The sequence below is a fragment of the Monodon monoceros genome, unplaced genomic scaffold (genome assembly GCF_005190385.1).
Source record: "Monodon monoceros isolate NGI ecotype Baffin Bay Population unplaced genomic scaffold, NGI_Narwhal_1 Super_Scaffold_11, whole genome shotgun sequence".
Classification (NCBI taxonomy): domain Eukaryota; kingdom Metazoa; phylum Chordata; class Mammalia; order Artiodactyla; family Monodontidae; genus Monodon; species Monodon monoceros.
The window spans coordinates 15,726,545-15,740,748 of NW_021703767.1; the positions used below are offsets into that span (position 1 = coordinate 15,726,545).

A 14,204-nucleotide genomic window follows, 5' to 3' on the forward strand; every position below is an offset into this window, starting at 1 on the left:
AAGTCCGCATGCCACAACTACAGGGCCCATGTGCCACAACTAAGACCCGAAGCAGCCAAAAATAAAACAAATAAATAAAAAATAAACATAAAAAAAAAAAACCAACTCGGCAACAGCAGAATACTCTTCTGTGAAGCATACACTTTCAGCCTCACTTTCTAACCAAGCTTGGTGAACTGTTCATAGACACCCACCCAATTAGTCAAACTCATACAGAAGAGAAAACACTACGAAGGTACTTTGGGACTCGAACTGAATTTACAACTTGTACTGCTCATAGGAAAAAGTCTTCCAGAAAAGATGGAGTCACCAAAATGATGAAAAGCCAAGGTACCAATCAATGCCTTTTTATCAAGGGTCAGTAAAAATAAGATACCACACAGATCACTAAATTTCCCAAGTGTGAGAAATAACTAGTAAACTGGTCTTCTTTCTCTAAACCTGAAAATAAGATTAAAGTAAAATGCTAATATATCTAAAAAGAGCAACATGAGTTCTAGTAAAACTGAGGTGTGATTGTGCCTAAATTTCTCTTCCACCTTGACATGCATCTTCATCAAACCCCTTTTGTGTGGTAACATAAACATATGTATTATTTTACTTTCCTACTTCTCTGAAGTTAGAATTAAGAAATAACAGAAAGCCAAAAAAAACACAGTAATATGTTGAGACAATAACAAATAAAGCAGGTGTCACATATAAAACAAATTTTAGGTAACGAACAAGGGGTACCTGCTGAAATCTCTTTAAGTGAAGAGTAAGAACAGGAGGAGCAAGGGAAATTAGCATCTGCTTCTTAGCATTGGTGTAAACGTGTTTCTTCTCACCTACAGAAAGAAAGCAATTTTAGCAGTGTGAGGATCATTTTAGACCTCTATATAGCATTCACATCTGCTATAAAATCATTTCAGGGGCTTCCCTGGTGGCGCAGTGGTTGAGAGTCTGCCTGCCGATGCAGGGGACACAGGTTCGTGCCCCGGTCCGGGAGGATCCGACATGCCACGGAGCGGCTGGGCCCGTGAGCCACGGCTGCTGAGCCTGCACGTCCAGAGCCTGTGCTCCGCAACAGGAGAGGCCACAGCAGTGAGAGGCCCGCGTACAGCAAAAAAAAAAAAAAAATCATTCCAAACATCTAAAGCAAGGATCAGGACGCTTTCTGGAAAGAACCAAATAATAAATATTTTAGGCTTTTTGGACCAAGAGGCAAAATCAAGGATATTTTGTACGTATTAATACACAAATTTTATAGAATTCAAACTATAATAAAATAATTGAGTATGATTGCAGTCTACTGAAAAGAAGAATGGAATCATTTTTGGAGAGGTAACAATTAGGGTTCAAAGTTCATGTTTTCTACTATAAAATCATTTTCAAATGTTCATCTGTAAAAAATATTTTTAGCTCGGAGATCACACAAAAACAAGAAGCAGGCCAAATTTAGCCTGCAAACCACAGTTCACGTACACTGGCTCTAAAGCAAACAGAAATGCTATAAAATCAACACGATTTACTTTTTGTATCAACAAGTAAATAAATAAAAAACTAGACTTTCTAAATGTTTCAACAATTCTAGCAAGAATCCTTAGGAATCTATGATGCCTCCCTATCCCACTTACCCAAGATCAAAAAACAAAACAAGGTGGGGGCAGGGGTAGGAGGGGGATTATTAATATCTTTCTGTTCTGTATTTGAAGAAGATGGTAAGAAAGCACTGTCCTCCCAGTACCTTGCACTGGGCACGTCACTTCAGCACGCTGAAGAATTAAAGTGTGGTTTTCTGGATGCAAGAGAGATGAGGCTCATCACAAATGACAGGAAACTGAGGATACAAAGAAACAGCCCCTATCTGTTAAGGAGCCTGCTGTGATAACATCTCACTGGGATGATTTCCCTACAGGGAGTGGTATCAGAGAGCAAACTGCCCCACTTTAACTGCTGCTGGGATGCCACAGAGTACTAGCCACATCAACAAAGTTCTGCTTATCCATCCTTCTATTAAAATATTTACACAGAGGGCTTCCCTGGTGGCGCAGTGGTTGGGAATCTGCCTGCTAATGAAGAGGACATGGGTTCAAGCCCTGTTCTGGGAGGATCCCACATGCCGCAGAGCAACTAGGCCCATGAGCCATAACTACTGAGCCTGCGCGTCTGGAGCCTGTGCTCCGCAACGAGAGGCCGCGATAGTGAGAGGCCCGCGCACCGCGATGAAGAGTGGCCCCCGCTTGCCACAACTAGAGAAAGCCCTCGCACAGAAACGAAGACCCAACACAGCAAAAATAACTTAATTAATAAACTCCTACCCCCAACATCTTCTAAAAAAAACAAAAAAATTTACACAGTATTTTGGGAAAAGGGAACTTATTGACACCATCCAAACCCTGATACAATTAAAACAGTAGTACTCTACTGATACAGTGCAAAATGTACCCCTAAACATTAATTTTACTTTCTGTGAAAGAATCTGAATACCTTTTATATTTGCCTTTGGTCCACTATACTGTCTCCGTGTGCACACTTCACAAAGCAGTTTATTAGCATCTCGAAGTTTCTCATTTCGGGTGAACTGATATAAACAATGTTGGATTGAACATTCATCAGTACTGAAAGCTTCCCTGTTTGCAAGAGTAGAGAAAGCAGTTTCTGGATCTTCGTTTACAACCTCATATACTTTCATCCCGGGAGTATGATCGTCATTCAGAATCTCTAAATTTATTTCGTCAGGTTGAAGAGCAGCATTCAAGTTAAGGTTCTTAAATCCACTGGAAATGTCCACTTCTCCACTGCTCCCTTCCTTCATGTAGGCACCATTTAAATTCCTAGTACATTCAGCAGGAGATGCCAAAACCTTCAGATCATTATCCATGTTGACATTTTTCATATCTACTTCCTCTGTGGATTTTTGATTGTCAGTTATACTTTCTATCATTTTTTCATGGCCATTCAAATCTTTCTGATTAACACAATATTCTTTATGTATAACTTCCTCTTGTGAAATATGGTTGGATTTAATATCCACTTCTCGCTGAAGTGACATTTCAACTTCACATTCATTACCTTCAGGATGGTCAATGGCACAGATATCATTTAAATAAAGAACTTTTCCTTGAATTTTTTGTTGCCTTCGTTGGTTCTGTGTAAAAAGTACAAAACATTAAAAAAAAAAAACGAGAGAGAGGAAGAGAAAAAGCGTACACGTATCACATCAGGTTTTCCTGTTTATCAATCAAAAATAAATAAGTTAATAAGGAAGAGTTCACTCCCAGAATTCCAACCCTAAAAGTTCCTTTACTATCAGGGATCAAATAAATTATAGAGAAAAGTTCTTTGGGGCTTCCCTGGTGGTGCAACGGTTAAGAATCTACCTGCCAATGCAGGGGACACAGGTTCGAGCCCTGGTCCGGGAAGATCGCACATGCCGCGGAGCAACTAAGCCCGTGTGCCACAACTACTGAGCCTGTGCTCTAGAGCCCGCGAGCCACAATTACTGAGCCCACATGCCACAACTACTGAAGCCTACATGCCTAGAGCCTGCGCTCTGCAACAAGAGAAGTCACCACAATGAAAAGCCCGTGCACCGCAATGAAGAGCAGCCTAGCCCCTGCTCGTTGCAACTAGAGAAAGCCCATGTACAGCAAGGAAGACCCAACGTAGCCAAAAATAAATAAATTTAATAAATACATTTAAAAGAAAAGTTCTTTGATTGAAAGCAGGGATAAAACATCACCAATCATCAAAAAATTGTCACACGGGGGCAAATAAAAATGTGCAAGACATGGTCTCTGATCTAGACAGAGCAGTAAGGCTGTTGAACCCAAGTAGCCATGTATTAAAGCAGGGGGCGAGTGTCTACACACCAGGAAGGGATATATCCATGTGAGTTATAATAAAAATAATAAAATAAAAATAAACTGAAAACTCAAGGATGTATAAAAACAAACCAAAAATTCAAGGATGAGCAGAGGGATGGAGGAAAACATTCTGGGAAACAAATGGCCCGAAACTAGAGAAGCAAGGAAGCCACATATACAGAGGATAATAAAATACTCTACCCACTTAAATCACCTTCTTTGCCATTTGCTGCCTATGTCCAAGTGCGGGGTGGGGGGGTTGCATTTTATCTAGATTTCTGTTACTGGAATGCCTAAAGACTCAAGGGGTTAGCATTTTGAGTTGTCACTAAAAGGATAGTCCCTGTGAGGCTAATTCATAATACCAGAAAGCTGAAGGGCAGCACACAGGGCTCTGGATACAAAAATTTTCTGATATGCTTCAGTTAAAAATAGTACACAGGAAAGAAAAATGGGGGAAGGATATAAGCAAATACTTCAAAGGAAAGGAAATACAAACAGCCCTTAAACATAAAAACATGCTTAACTTCACTTACATTAAAATAAATGGAAAATAAAACTGCACTGAGATACTATTTTCCATCTATCAGACTGGCAGAAATCTAAAAGTTTGATAATATTCTGCTGTCAAGGATAAGGAGAAACAGCAAGTCTCATATGTTGCTGGTGGGAATATAAATTGGTACAACTTTTGTGGAGGGCAATTAATTTATCAAACCACAAATACAATCCCTCTTCTCAAAATGTGCCCAATCGATGACATATGTATAGGGTGATTCACAGCAGCACTGGCCATCATAGCAAAAAACTATAGGTGTTCGTATACCTAAATCAAAAGAGAAATGGTTAGATGAACTATAGCACATCTATTATACTATATTTAGTAGTATGTTTACTACTAAAATAGAATACCATACAGCGGTTAAAAAAGGAATCTTTGTGTCCTGAAATGTAAAGATCTCCAACAATCTAAGCAGAAACAAACAAAAAGCAAGGTCCAGAACACTGTGCATAATTTTTAAAAGAAGTGAAAAACAAGACTACATATTAGTATTGTACTTGATCATATTTTCCAAAAAACCTAGAGAACACATAAGAAACTAATGAAAGTAGTATCTATGTCATACAAGGAGGGAGAATTTTTGAATGTCAATGTATTAGCAACTCAAAAAGTTATTGAAAATGAACTAAAGTTTTTTTTAAAGTTGTCACAAGTAATGCAGAATTTTTTTTAAAAAGCACATTTTCTTCACATACACTCAGAGAAACTTCACTGCAGAGAATACTAAATGAGCTAATTCTGTAATTGCCCAATGAAAGTGCTGTATATAAAATAACAGACATGTCTACCAATGTCACTCAGACTTTAAACTCAATAGTTCAAAAAATTAAAATGAGAAAAGTATGGTTTTCCTAATTACCTACCTTGGCTTGCTTTTTAGCTTGCTTCTTTGCTTTTTTCTGTAAGTGCTTACTTGTTCCTGAAAGAATATCATTTCTCTCCTTTATGTAACTGTCATTATCTTTTTCTTCCTCACTTTCTTTATCTTCATCATCCATGGTTTTTTTCAGATTTTTATCATTTATACTTTTCTTACCACTCTTAAAATATGGAGAGAATATGGGCCAAAAATAAAACTTTACTACTGTTGGTGAAGAGATTTCATGTTACCTAAATAGTTTTCTACTCCTATTTTACACCAGATTTATTTTTCACAATATTTGGAAACATGTCCAGGACAAAATTCATTCATCTCAAACACCAGAAAGCAATCTTCACATACTGAGAAAACAAGCAAACAAACAAGTAAAACAGTAAAAAAAAGGCAACTTAACATATGAGTGTAATAGAAAGGAATTTAATGAGTTGTATTAGACACATGCTGTATCATGCTGTAATTACGTCTATTTCTAAATGCACTCTCTGTTGGTAAGTGATTTACATGTTCCACTACAGGTATTCCTTTTCATTCTTTTCTTTCTTTGAATGCAAATGACAGTTTTAAAGAAAGAAAAAAGAGTAAGTTTAGTAAGACTTTAATCACTAAGTAACAGTGATTTAAAGGGACCCCCAATTCATATTAAGTTGAAAAACGATTTATCCAATACTCATAATATGTTCTCTTTTTCCTAAGACTACTTGATAGGAACTAAATTAATATCGCTTAAAACTGAGATACTCTCTTAACATTTATAAACTTAAATCTATAAGGGATTTGTGGCTAATCTTAAATAATGAAAATAAATAGTAATTTATATTAAGTAAATATTTCCTGATATGTAAACTAATCAAGTTCATTATCTATAAATAATTCCAGACACACTCTTTAAATATATATATATATATTTATCCCATTCTCTTTTCAAATCTTTAAAATTCTTCTGTCTCATATACACTAAGAAAAATTTCTCCATGCTTGGCCTAGTAATGTACAGCTTGGAAAAGGTAGCAAGCCCTCCCCCATAAATCTAGCACAGGAAAGAAAAAAATCTACTTAAATAAATGTAAGTCTTACCTGATCGTCTAAAACCGGTAGAGACAAATCAAGGAACGATTCATGAACCAAGGAGACCTTAACCAACCAAAAAAGAAAACGTAAAAAGGAGGAAAAGATTCATTTTAAACATTATATAGTAAAATCATGGGGGGGTGCTAAATTTTAAAATAAAGGCTTAGGAAAATGAAATGAAAAATTACACAGTGTTGAGGACTCTGGGTTAGGGGAAATCAATTAAAATATTAAATAACTTCTTCCTGATATAAGGAGTGCTCATAGTTCCAGCAAAAAACTATGCATACTTGGACAGTTCAAAAAGAATATCTTATAAAACTAACTAGACATTTCTGGTTTTGAAAGAAACAATTGATAAACTGTACATTATTAATATTAATGCATAAATCCAGTCTGTACTACATCTACTTACAGTTCTGCATTCATCACACATGATTGTACTAGTTAGTTCACCACCAAATACTCGGTCCACAAAACTTGGTACTGATTTTTTCTTTTCATAATCTATAAGGGGAAAAAGTCTATCAATTATCCTTATATAATTAATGAAATAAATCGAAACTACTTACCTATCTAACCCTAAAATTTAATTTTAATTTCCTATCTTACTGACTTTTCTCTATTCATAATTACCACAATTTTATTTTTATGCTACAGTCAGCAGCGTATACTGCACTTCTAAACATAACACATTTTAACATAATCACATCTTGTGAAAAAGAAAAAAAAAGTTCTTATCCAAGATCTAGTCAGTGGAAAATAAATTTTGCGAGTCAGTGAGACTTTCTGTATATCAGTATCTTACCTAGTAAAACAAGCAGATCGAGCTACACACAGAATGCTATTTTAGCTCGCTTCTAGCTCTAAAATTCTAACACCGGCAGCAAGTTTGGGAGTAACTTGCTTTGTGAACTCCACTTAAAACAAAAACAAAAAGCCCTCAGGAGAGTATTTCAGACAAAATCCTCCTTTTATTTTTCTATGTTCCCAGAAATAACCTTGATAAGTTTAGCATAAGGTGACATAATTTAACTACCTAGTAGTCCAACTTTCTAATTACATGAAATGTGTAGGCCTTATTCAAATGACAGGTGTCATTTATACAGAAACACATTTTATGACAGACAGTGCAAACAGGCTTGATTCCCTCTCTGTTGCTGGCCAGGCCAGCACCAAGGGCACCAAGGAGGTAAACAGTTGCTATGTGTTGATTCTGAACTGTGCTTTACAATACAGTAGTTGCTAGTCATTGGGGCCACCTACATTTAAATTAGTTAGAATTAAATGAAAATAAAATTTAGCTCCTCAGTTGCACCAGTCACATTTCAAGGGTCACATAATAAGAAAAAAGTTATCTCCATGATTAATAAACGAGCTGACAACTCTCAAAGACAATCACTGCTAATTAAAGTCTAAGCTTTTGAGGGAATTCCCTGGTGGTCCAGTGGTTAGGACGAGGCGCTTTCACTGCCAGGGCCCGGGTTCAATCCCTAGTCGGAGAACTAGCTGTTCCGACTAAGATCCCACAAGCCATGTGGCGCGGCCAAATAAATAAATAAAGTCTAACTTTTTGAAAAATAAAACTGTGATGTCATCTTAGCTCTATGTTTATAAATTTTACCATAATATTGCATAAAAAGAATACACCAGAAGTTAAATTTTTCTAAAGTATTTACCTTTGGAGTACTGAATAATTGTTTTAAATCAACGAAGATAAAGAGAAATTATAATAACTGTGGATAATAATATAAATTATTAATAACTGTGGATTTGAAATACATGTGTTAGCAATCTTGTCCTAAAGTACAGAGGAATTCAACTATAGTGCTTTAGTTCAAAAATTCAGACATTACCTTTAACTTTATTTTTTAGCTCTTCATCCAATTTTTCAGTAGAATTACCAAATGCTTTAAGAATTCCTTTACTCACTCTCTAAAAGTAATAAAATAGATATATATACCATTAAATTTTATAGTTATTTTCCTTAGAAAGTATGTAATCAAGTCAAGAAAGTGATCAAGAATTAATTAGCTCTCCAAACTTACTGAATAAAACTTAATATTTCTAAAATCACATTTTCAAAATTAATTCCAGGAGCTAAAAAGAATTATACTTAAAAAAACAATCACTAACCCCTGAGCAAAGGCACCATCTTATCATTTCAAGATTTTAACCTACTCAAACCAAAGCTTTTCAGAACATGCCCACCTCCTTTGAAAAGACCACTGAAATACCATGTCCTAGAAGCAGAGTGGATAATGAGAGCTACAGGACAAACTCCAGTGCTCAAAGTCTAGCTCCATCACTACTGGATGACCTTGAACCAGGCACTGAACTTCTCTATACCCTAGTTTCATAATCTATGAAGTGAGAAAATGACTCACAGAATGGTTGTGAGGACTGAGTAAGGTAATGCTTACAAAATACTGAGAACAGTGCTTGACAAAAAATAAGAGCAACATAAATATTAGTTGTTATCACTGTGTTATTACTATTATTAATTATATCCACATCCCCCCAAATTACTTTATATCCTGGTAATTAACAAAAAAATTAAAATACAAATGTTCCCTGACTCTTACAAAATAAAAATACTTCTTAGATTCAAAAAGCAGTGTTAAATCACACTCAGAATTAAGAGTAAGGGTGCGCTGCAACTGGGAATCGTTTGGGGGACACACATTTTCCAGTACCTTATAGCTCTCCTGGTATAGGCTAGTACAATAGAACCCTTAAAGAACAATAACACTGTAAACATCAAGCAAAGTAGAGCATTATGAAAAGGGGACTCATTTCTAATTCCCTTCATTCATTCTAATAATTAAAATATACTGGTTGAAAAGGCTGGTGAAGAAAAAAAATTTTTTAATATAATGGCCTCAACTAGTTTTCACTGCTCTAATAACTCTTAAGACATCAAATGACAAAGAAGTTAATGAAGATCAGATTATAAAATACACTGGTCAAAATATGCTAACTTGACGTTCTTCTGCTCTCATTCCATCCAATAAATAGCGAAGCAGCTCCTGGCTGTCTTGCTGCTGATAGCCTTTAAATCGCACTGCTCTACAGAAAAAAGAAAAAGAAAGAAAAAAGAAAAACAATGGTGAGTCTACTAAAATGAAACTATTTTTTTATAAAATCTCAGGATCATATCCCAAATCTTGGAGTGTTCACTAGTTTCTCAAAAGTTTGTTTAGTCCAACAACATCCTTAGTAGATTTAATTTTCATACAAAGTACGTATTTTTTAATCCAAATGAAATAAACCATGCTTTAATATATCTACTGAATTAACTCTAAAGCTCATAATTTTTTCATATTATTTCCCAGCATCCTACTGATGCACTGAAAGCACAATCAAAACAGATACTCACTTTTTACAGACCTGAGAAAAGAGTTCTCTAGGTGTCACGATTCCCTTTTTGGTCTCTTGCATCTCATTAAGAAACCGGCTCATGGCTAAAGTAAGAGGGCCTGGAGGCTCAAGGTTTATTTCTAAGGGTTCCTGAATATGGGAATAAAAATTACTTTCTTCAGTCAAATTTTGGAATCATTTATTTTATCAAAATGTAACTAGTCAACCTTTATTCCTATGTTCCTGACAGAGCTGTCCCAATTAAATTCTCAAAATGTACATCAAAAGATGGAGAAGGCTTCTGGTCACAGACTTTGATAAAGAATTCAGTTCTACTGTTTTAGATTATCAGGAACTTACTACCTAGGAACTGAAAGAGCCAAAGCAAAATGTAAATAATAAAAATGGATAAGGTAAAATTCATTTGGCTCTATAGCATTTAAGTCACCTGAAAAGATGTTAAAAATAAGAATGCATGCCTAGGGCTTCACAAACATCAACAGCGTTCCCAAGAAAGAAGCCAAACACTCAGCACAGCAGTACATGGCATACAAAGAGCAAATAAATGTAAAGGCCCCTTATAAATTTCCACTAGCCTGAAAATCCTTAACTTGGTAGCTTAAAACCAAATAAACAAAAGAGGTGAAAATGAACATCAATTCTTAAAAATAATTTAAAATGCTACTATTCAGAGAGGAAAAGTACTGAATAAAAGAAAATTTTAAAGTACGTACTGTTAATGCCAAATCAGGTGGTTCAATTTTTACAATTGTTCCAGACATTTTTACTTCTTTTAGTAGTTCTCTAAGCACGGGTGTTTGTGACAAATTCTGGAATGTAGTATGGAAAAGAAAGGGAAAATTATTTAAAGGCAAACCAATTCATTCAAATGTTTTTTAAGTGCCTATTCTACCAAAACAGAAAATCGTTATCATCACTGCAATTTTTATTGCGACTGTCAAACAAAAAGTAACTTCATGTTCTTCCCCCCACTCTAATTGGTTCATAAATACTTCAGTTCTGAGCTGCTTCATCACCTCAGAAGGTCATTCTCCCAACCACCCAATATGAAGTAGCTACCCTACCACCGCCACTACTTACCACTACGTGCAACTAGGCGTTTGTTTCTGTACTTGGTTTTCCTGTTTTCCCCAGCCAAGTGAAAGTTCTTTGAGGGCAAGGGCCATGTTTGTTTTGAGCCCTATTGCACCCCAGTGCTTAGCACAGTGTTTTACTGTCATGCAAAGTAAACATTCCCTTGAGTTTTTTTTTGAAAACATAGAAATAAACTACCTACAAGGGAAAAGCTCAAGCCTACAAGTAGCAAATATGCAAAAACACCCTATGAGGAAAACACTAGATTTCCTTAAAGGGGGAAAAATTAATATTGGCACCTGCATAACTGCATTGAAGAAACATGTATTTCCCAAATTACTGAGTCCTTTCACAGTTATTTGGGAAGTAGAATTCATGGAAGGATTTTCTTTAGCCATGTTTTCCTTTTTTTCTCTCTCTTGTTCATTTTTACTCTCCTTTTCTAGTTTTTTATTTTCAAGTTCAATATTACCACTATCTTTTGCTGCTTTAAAAAAAAAAAAGAAGAAGAAAAGACTTATTAGCAAAATGTATAACACAGCCATACCAAATGCAAAGTTATACTGGGGACCAGAATTTGTGAATTTTACCTAATAACATGATTTGCCACCTGTTTGATTTTAAATGTTTTCTTACAAATATAAGTAAATTACCATCAAGAGAGAAAAATCAATAAACAAAAAATATTCAGAACTGATGTAAGCATTACTTTGACAAATGAAACCAAACAGTATATGCTTCAATATAAATCCCTTTTTAATGCACAAATGTTTTCTACAAATGAGCATATCTTACCCTGTGAAATCAGAGTATAAAGCAATCAAATAAAGAATGTGGACATGAAATAAATTTTTAAATGAAGTCTGAGGGTCAAAAACCAATCCTGAAGTTAGGAACAAACAATTCTGGCTCCACAAAAGATACCACTGTGACAGTAAAAATGTAAACAAGCTTTTAAAGCAAATGATGAAAGCCAACCCAATTAATTTAATTATGTATGAAAAAAACCTGAGAAGTATCTGGCCTTTTGAAGGAGTTACAGGCACTTTACTTTCACATCATCCAAACAAATGTAACAAAATACATTCATTATAAGGCAGGTCTCCCTTAAGCCCCTGTGGCAAGGTATGGGAATAGGGTGTTACTGCCCATTACTTAGTCCAGACTCTACATCACATTTTGACTATATTATTTCTCAGATTCCCTTCTAATTCTAACTCCTTATAATTATCTATATTCTCACTGTTTTACGTTCTTAACCAAAAATAGTTTGAAATCAATCATAATTAATGTTATTCAGCTACATGTAATGCTATGGTGTGCTAAACTAAATATCAGCAGGTTATATAAATCAACATTACAGTATATATTAAGAAACAAATGATTTTACCTGATTTTGGAGCTGTAATACCGGCTTGTTTTCTAACATAATCAACCACCTGACCCAATCGGTTTGAATTACAATACTGGACCTCATCATCACATAGGTAACACCTGTGTCCCAAAAGATCCCAGAGAAGAAAAGTAACAAACTGACAACCACAGAAGGGCACTAATTTTAATTCATGGAACCCAAAGTGTGTAACCCTCAAATTATTCTACTAAAGAAACTGAAAATGAAAATTCTATGTTTTGAAGGAGACTATACATATTAACTCTGGTTTACTGTTAAATAAGGTTAGCCTGAATTATAGCTACATATAAATACTGTGAAAATACTCCAAATATTTTACTGAAATGGCTATTTATAACATTAAAGTGAAAGTTTTTTCTAATATTTCAAATCACAGACCTACATCATCAAAATTAACAAATTTTACAACTGACAAATGTTCAGTGAACACTGCTATGTAAATGGTTTTTAAAGATGTAAAATTTTATTTTAATGAGGTTAAAAGAAATACCAGCCTGACATTTTCGTGCAAAATCATTGCCAAAATTTACTATATTCTCAGTTTATTTGGAATTTGTTCTTAGTGTCCCAATTTTTAAACTAAAAATAATCTACCATACACTTTGTAATATCACAAGAAAGAAAAACAAGTGTGAAAATTCCTATGTCTTCTCCATGCTATAATTTTTGTTTGTACAATACTAAGCAAAAGCGTCTCATACCATCACATTCTCTAGCCTTCTGAAAGTGATGGTACGTAAACAAATACTACAAAAATTTTAACTTTCTTTCTCTTTAAACATTTCAAACACCTCCATTCTCCAACATTTCAAATGATTTCCAGCAAATGGGCACAGGAGTTGAAACTCACCATACACTCCAGTTGTCCAAACTAAGAACCAGACAATGAGGTTCAGATCTCGGCGTCATATAGTGCTTCAAGGCATGCTGCTCCTGAGAATTTCTGCCGCAGCCCTAGAGAATCATAATCATAAACCTCAAAGCCACAAAAATTCACCAGGAGAGAATTCATAATCTACAATGAATAAGGAAGTGGGTCAAGAAATTCTGCCATTCTTATAATATTGAAAATAAAACTTCAGACTCTAGAGAGTCCAGATTTTGTTAAAACTTAAATATGAATAGGCAGCTGAGGACATTTAAGGAAGAAGGTATTTATAAACCCAAGCACTAGAAGGACTCTTCCACTCCAACTTGTCATTTCCAGTCCCAACTAAACCATGCTAATGTAGTCATTCACTAGTTCTAGTTTAGACTCCTTAACATCTTCCTAAGTATTTTCCTAACTTCAACCTTTCTTCATATACATATTTTTTTAGTTTAATATTCCTAAAACAAAGCTCTGTTCACATACTCAATTCAAAAGTGATGAATTGCTCTTAAACTCCTACTCACCAAACCTGATACCCTCTGATCCCAATCCACCTTTTCAGGATTAGCCCCCATAATCTCCTATTTGAATATCATCTACCAGCTAAAACCACAGCCCTTCCACAATACAATTTTGTTCACATTATTCCATTTGCCTTGAAATTCTTTACTGTTACTGCCACTGATCAAATCCCACCCAGTCTTCAGGATCTTGCTCAAAGGTCACTTCCTCTCAGAAGCCTGTGCTTATCCTTCAAGATAAGAAAACACTATATTCTTCCTCTAAACACACTCCTACAAAACATGGTATAAATTCCTGGTGGCATTCCTTATTTTCTACCTTATATTAAAGTTGTTAATGTTGATATCCTTCCTCCCCTGGAGTGTAAATCCTGAAGGCATGAAAAACAAAATTAACCTATTACCAAAAACCTAGCAAAGTGAAGGAGGTCAATAAGCATTAATTGAACAAGTAAATGGGAGATTTTCACCTACATCTGCATAGGCATATTCATAAAAGAACACGACCATATTGTGTGTCTCCAGGTGATTAAATCACAGCTAAGAAATACATCTTCACTGTGTATCTATCTGAACCAGGCTTCC

General features: G+C 35.2%; 1 protein-coding gene across 7 annotated transcripts in view; it reads right to left on the reverse strand.

Annotated features, from left to right (window-relative positions):
* The window catches only part of USP16 (ubiquitin specific peptidase 16), a 30,634-nt gene that overhangs the window by 5,482 nt on the left and 10,948 nt on the right, over window positions 1-14,204 (reverse strand). For 5 of the 7 annotated variants that reach the window (XM_029214545.1, XM_029214548.1, XM_029214546.1 and 2 more), the window contains 12 exons: window positions 13,078-13,181; window positions 12,204-12,307; window positions 11,113-11,300; window positions 10,453-10,548; window positions 9,738-9,868; window positions 9,340-9,427; window positions 8,215-8,293; window positions 6,774-6,865; window positions 6,365-6,421; window positions 5,274-5,450; window positions 2,470-3,130; window positions 733-827 (listed from right to left, as the gene is read on the reverse strand). In XM_029214545.1, coding sequence (XP_029070378.1) covers window positions 733-827; window positions 2,470-3,130; window positions 5,274-5,450; window positions 6,365-6,421; window positions 6,774-6,865; window positions 8,215-8,293; window positions 9,340-9,427; window positions 9,738-9,868; window positions 10,453-10,548; window positions 11,113-11,300; window positions 12,204-12,307; window positions 13,078-13,181 — 1,872 coding nt within the window. The remainder of the gene's footprint in view (window positions 1-732; window positions 828-2,469; window positions 3,131-5,273; window positions 5,451-6,364; window positions 6,422-6,773; window positions 6,866-8,214; window positions 8,294-9,339; window positions 9,428-9,737; window positions 9,869-10,452; window positions 10,549-11,112; window positions 11,301-12,203; window positions 12,308-13,077; window positions 13,182-14,204) is intronic. The other 2 variants (XM_029214549.1, XM_029214547.1) reach the window with 1 other exon arrangement.